The sequence below is a fragment of the Pezoporus wallicus genome, unplaced genomic scaffold (assembly GCF_028554395.1).
Source record: "Pezoporus wallicus isolate ANWC-B61680 ecotype Strahan unplaced genomic scaffold, APGP_CSIRO_Pwel_v1 contig_5418, whole genome shotgun sequence".
Lineage (NCBI taxonomy): Eukaryota > Metazoa > Chordata > Aves > Psittaciformes > Psittacidae > Pezoporus > Pezoporus wallicus.
The window spans coordinates 5,530,428-5,546,513 of NW_026640709.1; the positions used below are offsets into that span (position 1 = coordinate 5,530,428).

The window sequence follows — 16,086 nt, forward strand, 5'->3', positions numbered from 1 at the left end:
AGGAATTTTTGGAGTTTAAAATTCACTAATATATATGAACAACTTAGTTATACCAAATTGGAAGGCTTCTAAAGAGCTAGAAAGCTACTGACTTTAGTATAGATGCAAGTTGTTCAACAACACAAGACTAACTACAGTACACATTCTAGCTTTTTCTCTTAATGTCTCAAGCTTTAAGGGCTTACTTCATTTATATGCTTCCAGCCTAACTGACCTAATTTTCAGAATATGCTTAGACAGTAATTTTCAGTATTTATCCTATTATTTATTTAATCCTGAATTTATTTTATGCTTGTATGGAATTTCACCTGCTTCCTGGTACTAATGAAATCGAATCAACAAAATATTTCAATCACTTAGTTTAATATGAATAATCCAGTTCTTGCTGGGGTTTGAACTCCTGCAGTGTCCTTTGAAGATGACAACCTGAATTAACAGGTTTGTAAGGTACACAGTGACTCATAATTAAAGGCCAAAGTAAATTTGCTAGTTATAGTTCTACCAAATAAATATTTCTTTATCCATGGGTATTTATGTCTTCTATTATCTATAGATAGTTGTGTCCTTAATTTCATAGGAAAACAATATACATAGACAACTCTTCCTGTGCTTCTTTCAAAGCCTATAAAGTCAATGAAAGTTTATGAAGTAGTTTGGTGAAGCTTGTATCAACTCCTTAAGCTTTCTTCTAAGGATTTTCTCTCAAACATATAAAAATTTTTTTGAACTTGCTGTAGTTAACTCCCATTTTTCTTGCACTTGGGTACTTAGAATTCCCTACAGTGTTATAGGTGCAACAGTTTCATTCTTACAGCATCCATTTAGATAATTTTACCTTGACTGGCCATAGGGTCTTCAATGAGAACCAGCGTGACCATCAGTGAGAGAAAAACGAAACAGTGCGGATGAGTCCTACAGAAGACAAAGTAGTTTCCTTCTGTTTCCAAAGGCTTTGACACAATTTACATTTCACCAGAGATTCTGCATTAAAAGTCTTTACCTTTAAAATGGTGTAATTTTTGAAAGCACCATGGATTTTAATTGCTACTTTAAAAAATATATATGTAATGTGCCAAATGTAAGGAAGGCTGGAGCTGCTGCAGTACCTAGTTCTTAGTTGCCTGTCACTCAGACAGGAATCTAGAAAATTTGCATACGACTGGCATAGGTGTGTGGGTATCACCTAAAATGCATGAGATTATTTAGGCACTGGAACATTGAGATAATACACAGGAAACGCTAAATCCTGCAATGTATCTGAAACTTCATTCCTTTCTGGAGTTAGTGTTCTTGAACAGGAGAAGCTAGGAGGTAGATCCTCTGTTTGCTTGGAAGCCAGAACCCAAAATCCTTGCAAAAATTGTGAGCATCTTTTCTTCCTGAGAAGCTAAATAGGACTTACTCTTTATTGTTTCTTTTGTCAGTTTTCTTTTTATGCGCCACCTAGACATAAAAAAGGACATGGAGGTAGAGGAGGATATTCCTTCTCATTTTTATTACAGATTAGAGGTTAGAGTACTCTGCTGGGATGTGAAATACAAGTTTAATGCTCTATTCAGCTCTTAGCATTCTAAGCACCATAATGCCTTTGAAGCTTAACAGATAAAATTCTGTCTCATTCTGTTGCATGTATTTCTGGTCATGAAAAAGCAAAAGGAGAGAAAATAAGAGATGAAACCTGACTCTGCAATCTACTAGCTCTACTTGACTGAAGGTATCTTGGGTATCTGCTTTCTTTTTTTTAATCCAATGCCTATGTAAAGCCTCTGTGAATGGTGGTGAAGGGAGCAGAGGCAAGTAACATATTGGCTAGAAAAGCAAAGAGTAACAATGAATAGGTAGTGCAGCCTGCAGCATCAGCAGGAAGGCTCTTGGTATGGCCTCTCTACAGCAAATGGGGGATCCCCTGATGGGTAACACAGCAGGCAGGGGACAGCAGGGCTACAGGTGTCCCACCAGCCAGGTCGCAGTCCCACAGTGCCCAAGTGAGGCAAGCAGGACAGGTCTGGAGATGACGGCCGAGAGTCCAGATCAAAAGGCAACATCATGGTGATGAGGCAGGTCTGATGTCAGCCTGGGAAGTCAATCTACAGAACATGGTCCAGATCCATGGGTAGGCAACAGGTCCATAATGACAAGGATAGGCTGAGAAGTCAAGGTTCAGATGGGGGTCAGGAACACGGCTAACATGGAGTCCTGGGCTGTGGGCTGGGTGAGGGGAGTCCCAGGGTAGACAGGTAGGGACAGTCAGGGCTGTAGTACCCTCAGTGCCCTGGCAGATACAGTGTCCAAATGTCATGTGGTTAAACAAAGTTAAATAAACATGGCGTTTTTTTCCCTTTACTCCATCAGTCAGCCTGAATATAGTCTGAATCCTTAGAAAACTTGGTCCTCACTCACTACCTCTATTGGACAATAATGTCAATGCCAGCCCATCTGTGTGCCCCTATTCTCTGCACAGGATGGCTGATTTGAGACTTGGCAACCTCACTCAGCAATTAACTTCTCTTTTTTACTGATTTTTGCTGAGTTCCTTGTTTGAGGGCCTTTTTTTTCTCATTCTGAAAGCAGTATGCTGAATTTTAATTTTTCTGCATGTCAAGCTTTGTCAAATGTTTATCCAATACCTTGGTCTATGCAAGACACTGTGCAATGGGAAACATTTGCTTATCATGAGAGTAATTTCTCTGAGGGCAACTGCATGGCCTGATATTTTTGATACTATTTTGCAAAGTAGGAAAACATTGAGATTTTCTTTGTTGTGGCTGTCTTTGGTTGTGTTTTGTGTATTATTTTAGAAGAAATTTTATGGGAAAATAATTGCTTTATGAACCATCAAATTGACCTTTTTTTTCCCCCTGAACTTTTACTATGCTTAAGGCAACAAATTAAAACTCTGTGTTCAGAAACATTTTTCCCAGTTGACTTAAATGATGAACTTTTGCCAATGAGGTTTTACTGATGCAATCTGGTACTTCCTCTGATCTTGAATCACAGAGATTTTAGGTAGATTACCTGTTCCTAAACATGCATTTAACCTTTCAATTTTTGAAGAAGTTTTCAAGGTTTTTGTAATGATTCAAATCCCCACCTGCAATGGATAATTGCTCCCAAGTTCAGGACAATTTCTCTCTGGCCATTCTTTACAGAAAGAATGACAATAAACAAAAATTTTAATTATGTCTTAGAGATGTTTTAACTGGAAGGGTACATTGTTGCTGTTTGCTATTTATCTGCAGGGCATGTTGAACAGCTTTATACAAAACACTAAATTAAATTTGACTTTTAAACATCTTTGTGTCAAGCATACATAATTACTAAGTTGGCTGAGCCAGTAACAGGGCTTCCTATGTTAAGGATGACAGTAACTAGAATAAAGTATTCCAATACATTGGAAATCAAGCATTCTGTTCTACAGGTAACTCAGAAATGCCCCTATCACAGGAGTACAAAACTTCTGGGGTAAAATGTAGTTTGAGGAATCTGTGGGTTTTTAGTAAGAGAAATAATTTTGCCAGAAAGTTACAAGCCAGTCTCAGCATCCTCCAATTCTGCCCTTGAATTCACTTGCTGCAATGTTTTCTCCATGTATCATAGTCCAGCTACTTCCTTTGTTAATAACTGAGATGCTTTTATTGAAATCATTGTACAACTTTGCAAAATTGTGGATTGGAATCATCACATTTTTATGAGACTCATCAAATATCTTTATGTTCCTAATAGCAGCAGTAGAATCCATCAGCAGTAGAATCTTGTAAATGATATTTTTTTGGAAGTGTATGTCTATCAATTGTGGCAGAGCAAACTGTTTCTATGTACACCATAGATTCAGAGAGCCTTTATGTACTCATACTTGAAACGATGACATGCTTCTCATTCACCAGCTGGAACTGGTCTTCAGAAGTAGGATTCAATTCTTACATGAACTGCTAATTTCCAGCGTAAGTTCAGTCACTTCATCCTGCTGAATCTTAGCTTCTCATCTGTAAAGCAACACTTCCCTCTCTGTTTAGTTTATACAGATTAAGAAATGTAGGAGCTCCTGCCTTAACATGCAATAAAAGAGAATGCATGTAGACAGGTTAACAGAAAAGCCAGCATTTGATGGCTTCCTTTATTAAAAGTTAATTCCTTAGCTAGAATGCAATTAGAGTAGACTGCTTCATTGTTGCTTTTCTTGTAATTATGAGGCATATGTCTCTGATTCTGAAAAATAAAAAGCAGCTGAGAAACAATCTGGAAACTCACACGGCGCTTTGCAGCAGCTGGTAGATACAGATTCCTTTTGTTTCAAATTATTGAACCCCGCTCATTGTGGTAGACTCCTGCTCATGTACGTTGGTAAGATCAAAGTTATGCAGTGGGGTATAAATAAGAAGACTGGCCAGTAATGACAAAATACAAGTGCTAAGATTTCATCTTCCTATAAATGTATGCTAGTTGGGGGGAAAAAAAAAAAAAAAAAGAAAGGTATGTTTCTTGTTTCTCTAGAAAACTCTTCAGCAGTTTGATTCCTTTTCACAGAGTTGGTGTCTGCTGGTTTTGCATATAGGTGGCTGCACACAATCATGTATGTATACTGGAGAATATAGCACTGGAGAACTTACAGATATGTAGTGAAGAAGACAAAGATGGGAATTACAACAGAAGGAAGGTAATGAAACAGAGAATAGTGTGAAAGTGATAATAACATAAAAGTAAAGGAAATTGATGAAAAGGGGGACATTAGAAGCAGTAAAGAATGGAAAAAAGAAATTCCTAGAATGAAACATTCTGAATAGTCCTTACAGACTTCGACAGGGATTACTACAGATGGTTGTGACTCAGAGGTGTTGCAGAAGGGCTTACAGAGAACTAGACTAAACTGAAAGGTTACAGAAGTGTGCTAGAAACACCACTATTTATAACTGATATACATCTGCTCATGGCACTGGTTTGGTACCAATTGTGATGCTAAATTTGAAAAACAATACATAGATAGGCTATTGTCGTGGATTAAACCCAGTCAGGTAATTCGTTCGCTCACTTCCCCCCCTTTCTTGCCCTCCCCCTGCTCTCGGAGGGATGGAGAGGAGAATTGAAAAGAATGCAACTCCCACGGGTTGAGATAAGAACAGTTTAGTAACTAAGGTATAACACAAATCACTACTGCTACCACCAATGATAATAATGATAAAGGAAATAACAAGGGAAGAGAATACAACACCTCAGCACCAGCTGACCGATAACTCGGCCCCCAAGCCCGACCAAGCTCCGACCGATACCTCCTCCAACCCTGCCGTCTCCCAGCCCTTCCAGCTATCTCCCAGTTACATCCTGGGCATGACGTGCTGTGGTATGGAATACCTCTTTGGTCAGTTTGGGTCAGGTGTCCTGTCTCTGCTTCCTCCTGGCTTCCCCTCCCCCTGGCAGAGCATGAGGCTCACAAAGTCCTTGGCCAAACCAAAACATCTCTATCAGCTCTGTTCCCGAGCTGAAAGTCAAAACACTGCACTACACCAGCTACCAAGAAGGAGAAAAATGACTGCTACTGCTGAACCCAGGACAGCTATGAAGTCCTGATCTCTTTCTATAGAACATGTCAGATGTAGAATCTATGGCAAAGAAACAAGAGTGAAGTGAGCTTGGAGGAAACTGAAACTGGAGTGAGACATAAATCAGGGTGAGGAACTGTCTTTGGCTGCAAATTTCTGAGTTTGTGTCTTACATTCTTTCTCACTATTCTCCTTTGTCATCTTTAAGTATTTAGGTCTTAATCTAGATAATTTATATACTAATGAAATATATGCTGAAGTCCCATGTCATTTCATTATGCTTCCTGCAAATCTGGGCTTTCTACAGTCACATGCAAGAAGGAAATATAATTTAAATGAAAATAATCACAAATTTAATTTAACCGGTCAGAATTTAGCCTTAAGCACTGTTTTTTAAATTATACCTAAGATAAGATAGTGTCATACTGTCTCTGGTACATCTAGGAATTATGCTTTTGGAATTGTTATTCATTGATACTGTTTTAGCAGCCAGAGATTCATCAAGTATCAAATGATGATTGTGTGATAATGAACAAGCATACACAAAGATGTTTTTCATGTTCCACCTTTTCTGATATTTAGGTCTGATGTGTTTTGTAACTGGGAAGAACTCCCAAAGAAACAGTAGAAATGAGACTGAAATACTGTCAATCAGCTTTCTAATGTACAGGAGGTATCTCTCACTGCACAGGACTGGCAACTGAAACACATGCTGGCAACAGCCAAAGTGCTCAGGACTTATTTCTGCCCTCTTTAACTACTCCATGTCCCTCAGTGCATAAGACAGCCTGAGGAGCCTTAAATTGTAGCAGTTTCCCCTAGCTGCCTTTTATTTCAGAACAGACTGTAATCTTCACAGTATGGAATGCTGGAGTCCTATCCTGTTGTGCCTGCCATGCTCTGGCTTGCGAGAGACACACAGCACTTCTGGAAGCCAGGCATTCCTCCCTGGCAGGCGCAGTGCTTTTAGGATCTCTCAGCACTCTCTGAGCTCTCTTTCTGCTGCAGAGTGAGAGTCACAGCCTTTCTCTGTAAGTGGCATGTGGCAAATAATGGTTCTGGAGACTCGGAGACTGAGAAGTGCAATTTTTTTTGCTGCCACTCACCTTCTCCACTTACGTTGCTTGTGCCTAATTCAGCTTCATAACAAGATGTTGCAGCTGCACCTCTAACTCCCAATGGCCACCTCATGATTCCACCATTTCAGCACACACTTAAGATGTTTTAGGTTAATTATAGATGTGCAGCAGTACATGAGTGAGTAAAAGACACAGAGATAATAACAGACTGCAGCTATGTGAAGGGTTTAAATGCTGAGAAGACAGGGAATGTATTAAGTGTGAAACATGGGCTACTACTAGGCTGAATGAGACATAATTAAGAAAGGGAAATACCTGATAAATTCTCTGGAAAAGTTTTCCTGACAGTGTGTTTATTAAATTGGGAAGCTGTCCTCTAGTAGTACAGGAGAAGGATTTCTCACTTGGGAGGCTCAAAATATAATTGGAAAAGTGTAGCAGAGCTTTTCACAGGGAACAACTTCAGGTTGGTTGTGACTGCAGATCTGTCTTTTCTGACTTCTCTTTGTATGTCTGCATGAACACAGAGACAGATTCACAACTACAACAGACATAGATAACCAAGTATGCCTCCTTTGTGACAGTGACTCGTTTGTGACAGTGATATTCATCATACACTGTATGTTTGGCATTCCAATCTCATCAAGACTCCTGCCCATCAATACGACTTTGCTGCAATGCTGCTTATATTTCTAAAGCCTTTATAACTCCAAACAGCTGCTGTGAGACAAAAGAAAACCTGTCAGAGTGGCATTTGCTTCTTATTCTTGAAAAAGTAAAATTTCTTCTGAAGATTATGCTGGCCTGAGGCTTAAGAGAGGTAACATTTGGCTCTGTGCTAGGACAGATTTTATATGTCATAATTCATTGGGCTTAGAAATAGAAGATTTTAAGTGAGCAGCTGTCTGCTTTAAGACCTGCTAGGTAAGTGTATACTGTACATGAAATGGTTTGGTGCATTATGAGAAGTTTGTTGGTTTTATTGGAACATGTACACATAGTAAAAGAATAATCTGAAAGGATAAGGAAAAAAAAATAGCCCACCTGATCCTACACATTTTCATTTCTGAATGCAATGTTAAGTACTGTAAATAATCTAAAGTCACTGGTAACAAGTGTTCTATGCTTTACGGGTTTTGAAGAATCAAAGCTTTATTTTTAAGCTGAATGTTTTTCATTTACAGCTGAGAAGCAGTTATGAGGATTTCTGGTCATCATAAGATCACAGTGTCTTTTTTAAATTCACATTTTAACCATGCAGAGGCAAGAACTGTTCTAATTTTGGCTGCAGTCACAGCAGCAATTTGTTGGTTGAATAACATGTCCATTTTTACCCGTGGGCATGTGCCACACATACATAAATTATTTTACTACCCCATTAATATTGCGTACACACTGAGGCTACATGCTCCTGTGTGTTCAGGCTGTTCTGTGGCACACACAGATCATGTCCACTGCAGATCTCTCTGCTCTCCTGACACTCCATACTGCCTTCATTTCCATTGTCTCCGGGGTCACTCCAATAGCTAAGTCATGAGACGTACACAGCATTCAGGGACACTGACCAGTCAGATGCTGGAGTATTTTCCCTGTAGATGACATTGCATAATGTACTTCAGTAGGGTTTTGCTTCTTTGCTTGCTTGGTTTATTTGAGGCTGTAATATTGTTTTAATGCAGAAAGCAGAATGATTTGGCCAACAGAATAACATTAGCTGGGTACTTTTTGAGTTGCTACAAGGAAACAGATGTAATTTGGGACTTAGATACATTGTGTGGTGCCCTTCTCATTTGACCCTGTAATGTACCAGGGGTGCGTGTGGATTGATAAACTCTCATGTCTACCAGGATCCTATAAGTGAGTCCTGGAAATTTAAAATTTGAGGAAAGAGTAGAAAAAGCCAGTATTTTTTTTACGAAGTAAGCAAGAAAATACAGACTGTTCAGTGTAGATTTTGCAGCAGGAGCTGGCTTTGTCTCAGTTCCAGCAGTGTCTGCCTCTCTAGCCAAAGGGAATGTAGGATGTGACAGGGAGAGTCTGACTGGGGAGGAATCCAATGCAGCTATCAGCAGCGGGCTTCTATGTAAATACTGTAACACCTCTGAGCCGAGGAACAGCTGAGATAACACTGTAAAGCAATCTCTAGTGCCGGAGAAGCTGGCCAATCCCTCACATTAGAGGGTTTCTGAGCAAAGATGTTCTACGGAAAAAAAGAAGCAGATTTAAGTTTTGTATGGCAACTTACCATGGAGTAAGAGATGCTGACTTGTTTTTTTTTTTTTTTGAAAGCAGCATATGGTAACGTATTCATCAATACCAGGAAAACAAAGAGCCAAAATTTGTCCAAAGCAGAGGCACTGAAGCACTGTTTTTCCCTGCTTTGACCTTTTGAGGTCGCTGTATTTCACCTTCTTTTCTTAGGTAGCTAAGAAAAAAAATGTAATACAAACGTATGTATATATACACAGATATATACATGCATATATAACAGATATGTGCATATTTTTATATATATACACACGTATGAAATATACATACACACACCTTTACACACAAATAGTCTCTCACCTGAAACAGGTTGTTTCTCCTCAAGGCATTTAAAGAAAAGCAGAAGCTGTCAATGGCCAAGAAATTTGTTGCTACATCTGCTTCAGAGTTGAGCTCATAATAGGGCACAACGTCCAGATAAACTGCGCCTGGGGTGGAGCTAACCACCCAGTAATTGTTCTAGAAAGGAGGAAACCGATACCGCCATCTCCAATTTCAGAAGAAATTAAAAGTCGAAGGGTCTCTGACGCCCCCTTTAGATACAGTTTAGAAATGAGTAGCCGGCGACTTCCACTTCTGGCCGCCTTTGTCAGAGCCAAACCACAGCGCAAGGATAGCTCTTACACCAGCACCCACCAGAGCCTCCGAACTGAGGCTGGATTGCATTCACAAGCTCTTTTGTTCCACCTCGTTGAAGATGTATATAAGTGTGTGATGGCTGCCATCTAATAAGCTGGAACGTAAGCTGTTGATCCAGTTTACCTAGTGTTCCCTTCTTGACTTGTACATCCCACCCTTCCCTTCTGTCCCAAACCTCAATGCTTTTTCCTCTGCTATACTTTACACAGATGGATGTTGGCCAGTTTATACGCTGATTTCCTGAAGGACACGGCACTACATGTTATAATACAGTCCTTCAGGGACACAAGTGGACAGTCTCTGCATTCACATACCAGTCCAAGCCCACACAAGGGATGCCTCTTTAGTCTATTTTTAACTTAATAAATAAATAAATAAATAAAAATCCTGAAGATGCATGGATTTTCTAGGTTCCACTGCTGGAACGAATTATCAATGTGGATGTTTCAGCAACTGAGCAGGAAAACAACTGCCACATTACGTTAATATCATAGGTGGTTTTTGCCCAGGCTATTCCTTATCTCTCATCCTCCATCCCATACATGTCACCCCGCATTACTGATACATTAAAAAAAAAAAAGGGGAGTTTAAGTGTGTGCGTATTGACATAAATGAGCAGACACCGGTTTGTGCTACAGTTGTCATCCAAAACCAGAGACAAGCAGGATTTTTGCTGCTCATGCCCCTCAAAGTTTGAGAGAGCCTGAGCGTGCGCTGCTCCATCCTGGGGCAGCACGGGCCCCAGATGCTGCCTCCACTCAATGGGAGAATTTCAGTTGTTGGTGTCAAAGCAACCCCACGGGGCGCCGGCTGAAAAGCAGCCCCGACCGGCTGATTTTCGGTGGAAAACCGCTCACCGGGGCGGGTGGCACCGGGCAGCATCAGCATCAGCACCGTGCGGCTCCCCCTGACCTCGCCCGGACACACCGGCTCCGCCGTTATGCGCCACGTTTCCGGGCATTGACACCCCGGGTCGCGGGAGCCAAGCCGAGCCGAGCCGAGCCCGGCCGCCCCCCGCCCCGTCGGCGCTGTCCCCGAGGGGTGCGCGGGTCTCCCTATTTGGCCATGCGGCGGGCCGGGGGCGCGCTGCCCCGCGCCTGCCTTACATGGGCCGTGCGCCCGGGCTGGCCGGGCTCCATTCATGGCTGCGCGGCCGCTCAGTGGCGCGGAGCCGACCAAATAAGGAGAAGGTGGCTGCCCCGTCCCTCGGCGGACAGGCCGGCGCGGCCCCTCGGCCCGTATAAATTGGGGCGCCTCCGCAGTGCCGGTACCCAGGCTCTCCTCCGCAGTCCCCCCGCCGCCGGTGCTGGTCTGGTGAGTCGGGCGGCGGGATGGGATGGGATGGGATGGGATGGGATGGGATGAGATGGGATGGGATGGGATGGAACGGGACGGGACACACCGGCGGGCAGCCGATGTCGGTGGTGCAGTTACCGCAGCTATTCAGCCTGTGCACCTCCTGGCTTAGCGGCGTGCACCTCTTCGACTTCTGCGGCGGCACCGGCCGCCTCCCGCCAGCCGCCGCTGCCCGACGGGGCACGATGCCTCGCCGCCGGTGAAGGGCTGCGGGCAGGACCTATCTCTGTGGTTTCAAAAGTTTCCCCTCCCGTTTAAACCTGCTGCCCGATGGCACTGCTAATGGTGCCCTAGTGAGCGTCTTGCAAGCTGGGGCGCAGTTCGAAGCAGCGGACGGATGCCGTCTAAAGCCCTGCCCAAGATCGTGGCTGAGCCATCGAGCATCCTGGTTGGACGAGCTGCATTTCCCGCTCCCGCCATCAGTCCGCCGCCGCCGCTGGTGTCTCCTGGGGTGGGGGGCGGGAGGGGCTGTCCGCGGGGGTCTGAACACGCCACCACGTTGTTTTTCAGATCCGTGCCTCCCTCCGAAGATGTGTGACGACGAGGAAACCACTGCACTGGTGTGCGACAACGGCTCGGGGCTGGTCAAGGCGGGCTTTGCTGGGGATGATGCCCCTAGGGCCGTATTCCCATCCATCGTCGGCCGCCCCAGGCATCAGGTAAATACGGAGGCAGCACCGCGGCAGGACAGAGCCTTCCTCCTCTCTCCAGGAGTTGCCTCCACTAGCCGCTTCCCTCCTTCGTTCTTCTGTCCTGCCCTTCCTTCTCATTTCGTGCAGTGGTACAAGTGACACTTTTCCACGTGTTTGTGATTTGTATTTTGCTATCATGAATAAAGTTTTGCTGAGGCTTCATAGTAATATGGAGTATCTTCCTTCACTAGAAGCCTAATTTCCCTCTGTACCTTCTCGTTCAGAAAGTCTTTTTGTATGTCTCTGTCTTTTCCTGCTCCTGATACTGTGCAGTTTGTTTTCAGTCAAAGTTTTGGACCAGAAAGAAGTAGTTGAAAATAAGATGTCAATTAAAAGAAAGGGGGGGGGGGGGCAAAAGCCTTTCCGCTGGTTAAAGGAAAGAGGATTTTATGAGTAAACTTCAAATTCTGTTGACCTATTATTTTAATAATGCTAATTTCTTTTCCTAAACAACCTTTTAGTGGTGGGACTGCTTGTGCCTTTCTTGTAAATAGCATGGTTGCCTATGATGTAATAGTTTGAGCTCTGTGGTGTTGACTCCCTCAAATAATGCTTTTCTGTATTTTCCTCTCTTAGGGTGTTATGGTTGGTATGGGTCAAAAAGATTCCTATGTGGGTGATGAAGCTCAGAGCAAAAGAGGTATCCTCACTTTGAAATACCCCATTGAACATGGCATCATCACCAACTGGGATGACATGGAAAAGATCTGGCACCACACCTTCTACAATGAACTCCGTGTGGCCCCTGAGGAACACCCTACCTTGCTCACAGAGGCCCCCTTGAACCCTAAAGCTAATCGTGAAAAGATGACCCAGATAATGTTTGAGACCTTCAACGTACCTGCTATGTACGTGGCGATCCAGGCTGTTCTGTCCCTGTATGCCTCTGGTCGTACAACAGGTAAAATAAACAAATAACTACTATTTAAATATTTCACTTCAGGAACTCTCCTTCCTTCCCGCTTCAAGTGGGAAGAAACCAAACTGTAACTCATTCAAATTTACAGAGAACTAGGTATTTTTAGTTTTTAGTGATTGATGATAACAATAACAGAAAAGCCCCTACAAAGTAGTTCATGGACAATGTGGACCTGTGTGCATTGCTTTTGGAGGGGCACTGACTCTCCTTCCACTTGTCATGACACAAACAAGGAGAGAGTCCTGTGATTGTAGTGCAGTTATACAAGTGTTATGCCAGTTTAAGAGTTTCAACTGGACCTGAAAGATGCTCATATCAGATCAAGACAATCACTGTTGCAAATGTAGTTACTGCTCCTATGGATTAGCTTACAATATGTACAGAAGAGTTGTTTTAAGGGAAAGTTCATACCAAACAGGAATGTCCATACAAGCAAAGGTGGAAGGAATGTGAAAGATCTTTATGGCTAAAATAGAATGACGCTGATAGATGCCTGAAAAATACCATATTTTGTGATGTCTGCTGCTGCTTACTGTACCTGAGGGCTCTAAGCATTTTCTAGGTGATTCCAACTGCTCTCTGACATTTCTCTCCCAGGTATTGTTCTTGACTCTGGCGATGGCGTCACCCACAATGTACCTATTTATGAAGGTTACGCTTTGCCTCATGCTATCATGCGTCTGGATCTGGCTGGCAGGGATCTGACTGACTACCTCATGAAGATCCTCACAGAGCGTGGCTACTCCTTTGTGACAACAGGTCAGTCCTTCAGCTTTACCCTCCTGTGAAAATCCTCATGTCTCTCTTGGCCCATCTTCTTCCGCTAGTATTTTGCTTATTCAAACCTTGATTTATTTCCCATCTATCTGCAGCTGAACGTGAGATTGTTCGTGATATCAAGGAGAAGTTGTGCTATGTTGCTCTGGACTTTGAGAATGAAATGGCCACTGCTGCCTCTTCCTCCTCTCTGGAAAAGAGCTATGAATTGCCTGATGGGCAAGTGATCACAATTGGTAACGAACGTTTCCGCTGCCCTGAAACCTTATTCCAGCCTTCCTTTATTGGTAAGTGTCCCCAGGAAATTCTCCTTTATGTAGGAGGTATAAATGAAACAGAAGATCTAGAAGGTGTCCTGCTCCTCTTGCTGCTTATCTAAATTTGGCTCAAAATCAAACATAAATAAATAATGGCTTAGATCCTCTGGACCTTCTAAGCTGTGGCTGCTGTGAACTCAACTTCTAATCAGCTGAGCTCTGGGCTCTTGTTGCAAGTTTAGATCAGGGTTGAGGGTCACAATTTTTTAGTGATAAGATGAGCAGATAGAATATCATCATTAGGGAGTCAAAATCAGTGATCCTTATGGGTCCCTTCTAACTTGAGACATTCTATGATTCTGTGTCACTGATGGCAAGAATAGCTTTCAGTGCTGTAATTGTAAGGCTTACACCTAAAAGAGTATCTGACTCCATGAAGGAGTAAAGTGTCTGGAAGGAGACAAAAATGTAATGAAGGTGCACGTATATTTATACACACTGTAATTGAACATTGTCACGGTCAAGATAGTAAGCTTTGCTGTTTGTGAATGCAGCTGACGGATATTACAAATGCTTGTACTCCAAGTCCTGAGCAGTACTGCAGTTGTTCATCAGCTGACGTCTTACTGTGGATCTAGTGTCAGGCCTTTCAGGAAGCACCTGCTGAAATTGGAATGCAACCTACGAACACTTGCTCCTGGTTTCTTTTTTTCTTACAGCCAAGTACTGCTATCTTGGTCCCTGTCTTGGTTACGTCTTGCCTTGATATTTATGAACAGTATAGACTGTATTTTGAAAATGAAGTTACTGTTGTATTCTTTACTTCTACTTCAACTCTTTTCATTGTCTTTGTTGCTGTCTTTACTGTATTCAACTAGTGCTTTTTGTGAGACTGACATAATCTGATCCTCATGTTTTCTGTTCTATAAAGCTTTCTCCCCTTGCCATACATGAGTTTATCTTGTGTGTCTACTTCTTCTCTTACTGTATATTTTGAGTCTCTTTTCTTTACCACATACATTATGATTCTTTCCTTTTCTAACAAATAATTTTATTTTCTAAGCTAGTTCTGTAATTCTGTTTGTTTTTCTATAACACTTAATGATCACTAAATAATTTTGCAACAAAGAGATCATAGAAGTTCATATTAATGATGAGGAGAAATGCCAAGATTTCTTTTCACGAAGACCTCTTGTATAATTTACTGACCTACTTTATTCTCTTTCTTCAAGGTATGGAATCTGCTGGTATTCATGAAACTACCTACAACAGTATCATGAAGTGTGATATTGATATTCGTAAGGACTTGTATGCCAACAACGTCCTCTCAGGTGGTACGACGATGTACCCTGGTATTGCTGATCGCATGCAGAAAGAAATCACTGCACTTGCTCCTAGCACTATGAAGATCAAGGTAAGGAGTTTGACTCTGTACTATAAAATGTGAATAAAGATGGAGAAAATATCCACATTGTTAAATTGGTATATAGGAACAACTCAAGAGTAAGATCAACAGCTGGTGGAAAAATGAGAAGAAATTCCACTTAATCAGAATAATTATATTGTTTAGAAGCAAGTGTTAGAAAAGAGGAAAATACGGTTATAGAATTTCTTAAGGACTATTACATCTATTTTACCAGATGCTGAAGATTAATTCTATTATTGAGAAGTTTTTTGTTTACTTAAGGAAATACCTACTGTTTTGTGACATTGGTGCTGTGGTTGTTCAGAAATGTAACAGTTAAATGAGGATTTTGTTGCTTTTCTTTATTCTAGATCATTGCCCCACCTGAGCGCAAGTACTCTGTCTGGATTGGTGGCTCCATTCTTGCATCTCTGTCCACCTTCCAGCAAATGTGGATCAGTAAACAGGAGTATGATGAAGCTGGTCCATCCATTGTCCACCGCAAGTGCTTCTAAGCACTTTTCCCCTCAATTTACTTCCCACTCAGGATGATGATGATATGCTTCTTGAAGTCTTCTGTCAACCCTTCCTGAACTCTTCAGTCATTGTACAGTTTGTTTACACACCCGTGCAATTTATTTGTGATTCTAATATTTATTGCTTTATAAATAAACAAGATCTGAGACTTGCAACCTACAAATGTTTGTCTTCTGTTTCGTTATAAGTATTATCTGATTAAAAAAATGTGACTAACCACCCTGAGATTTGAAAACTCCCATCAAACCTTTCAATGCATGCATGCCCTAACTGATATAGGTGTGTTAAGCCATGGTTTTCTATCAGAGAGAAGTTATACTTTGTAGTTTACATTTTGAAACTTGAAACAAAGGAAGCATCATATATCAAAGTTTACAAAGAAATAGCCTTGAGGGTAGGCTTAGTAAGTAGAATGAGAGGAAGGAAACCTCACATTCTCTTACTGCATTTAGAAACATTTCTTCCTTTGCATTTATTATAACCCAAGTATTTTAATACTAATTTATTGAAAGCCAAAGCTGCTGTAAAAGAAGTATGTTAATACATTTAGAATGCGATTTATAACTAATTAGCTCAATCCTTAAGAGCCATACAATTATTTTCTGTGGGCTATAAATATTTAT

The 16,086-nt window shown here is 41.8% G+C and overlaps 1 protein-coding gene and 1 long non-coding RNA gene across 3 annotated transcripts; one reads left to right on the forward strand and one right to left on the reverse strand.

The window, feature by feature from the left end:
* Positions 1 to 238: 238 nt before the first annotated feature.
* On the reverse strand, positions 239 to 9,305 carry LOC130605019 (uncharacterized). 2 transcript variants are annotated; one of them, XR_008973591.1, is made up of 3 exons: positions 9,182 to 9,305; positions 6,929 to 7,126; positions 239 to 912 (listed from the first exon to the last, which is right to left on the reverse strand). It is a non-coding gene; the product is annotated as an uncharacterized LOC130605019 (long non-coding RNA). The 2 variants fall into 2 exon arrangements; XR_008973590.1 differs by lacking the exon at positions 239 to 912 and adding an exon at positions 948 to 1,635.
* Positions 9,306 to 10,674: 1,369 nt separating this feature from the next.
* On the forward strand, positions 10,675 to 15,626 carry ACTC1 (actin alpha cardiac muscle 1). The gene is made up of 7 exons (XM_057420100.1): positions 10,675 to 10,834; positions 11,387 to 11,535; positions 12,145 to 12,469; positions 13,085 to 13,246; positions 13,360 to 13,551; positions 14,754 to 14,935; positions 15,298 to 15,626. Exons 2-7 carry the CDS (start codon positions 11,407 to 11,409, stop codon positions 15,439 to 15,441), a joined length of 1,134 nt encoding a protein of 377 aa, XP_057276083.1. The 5' UTR covers positions 10,675 to 10,834; positions 11,387 to 11,406; the 3' UTR covers positions 15,442 to 15,626.
* The last annotated feature ends 460 nt before the right edge of the window (positions 15,627 to 16,086 follow it).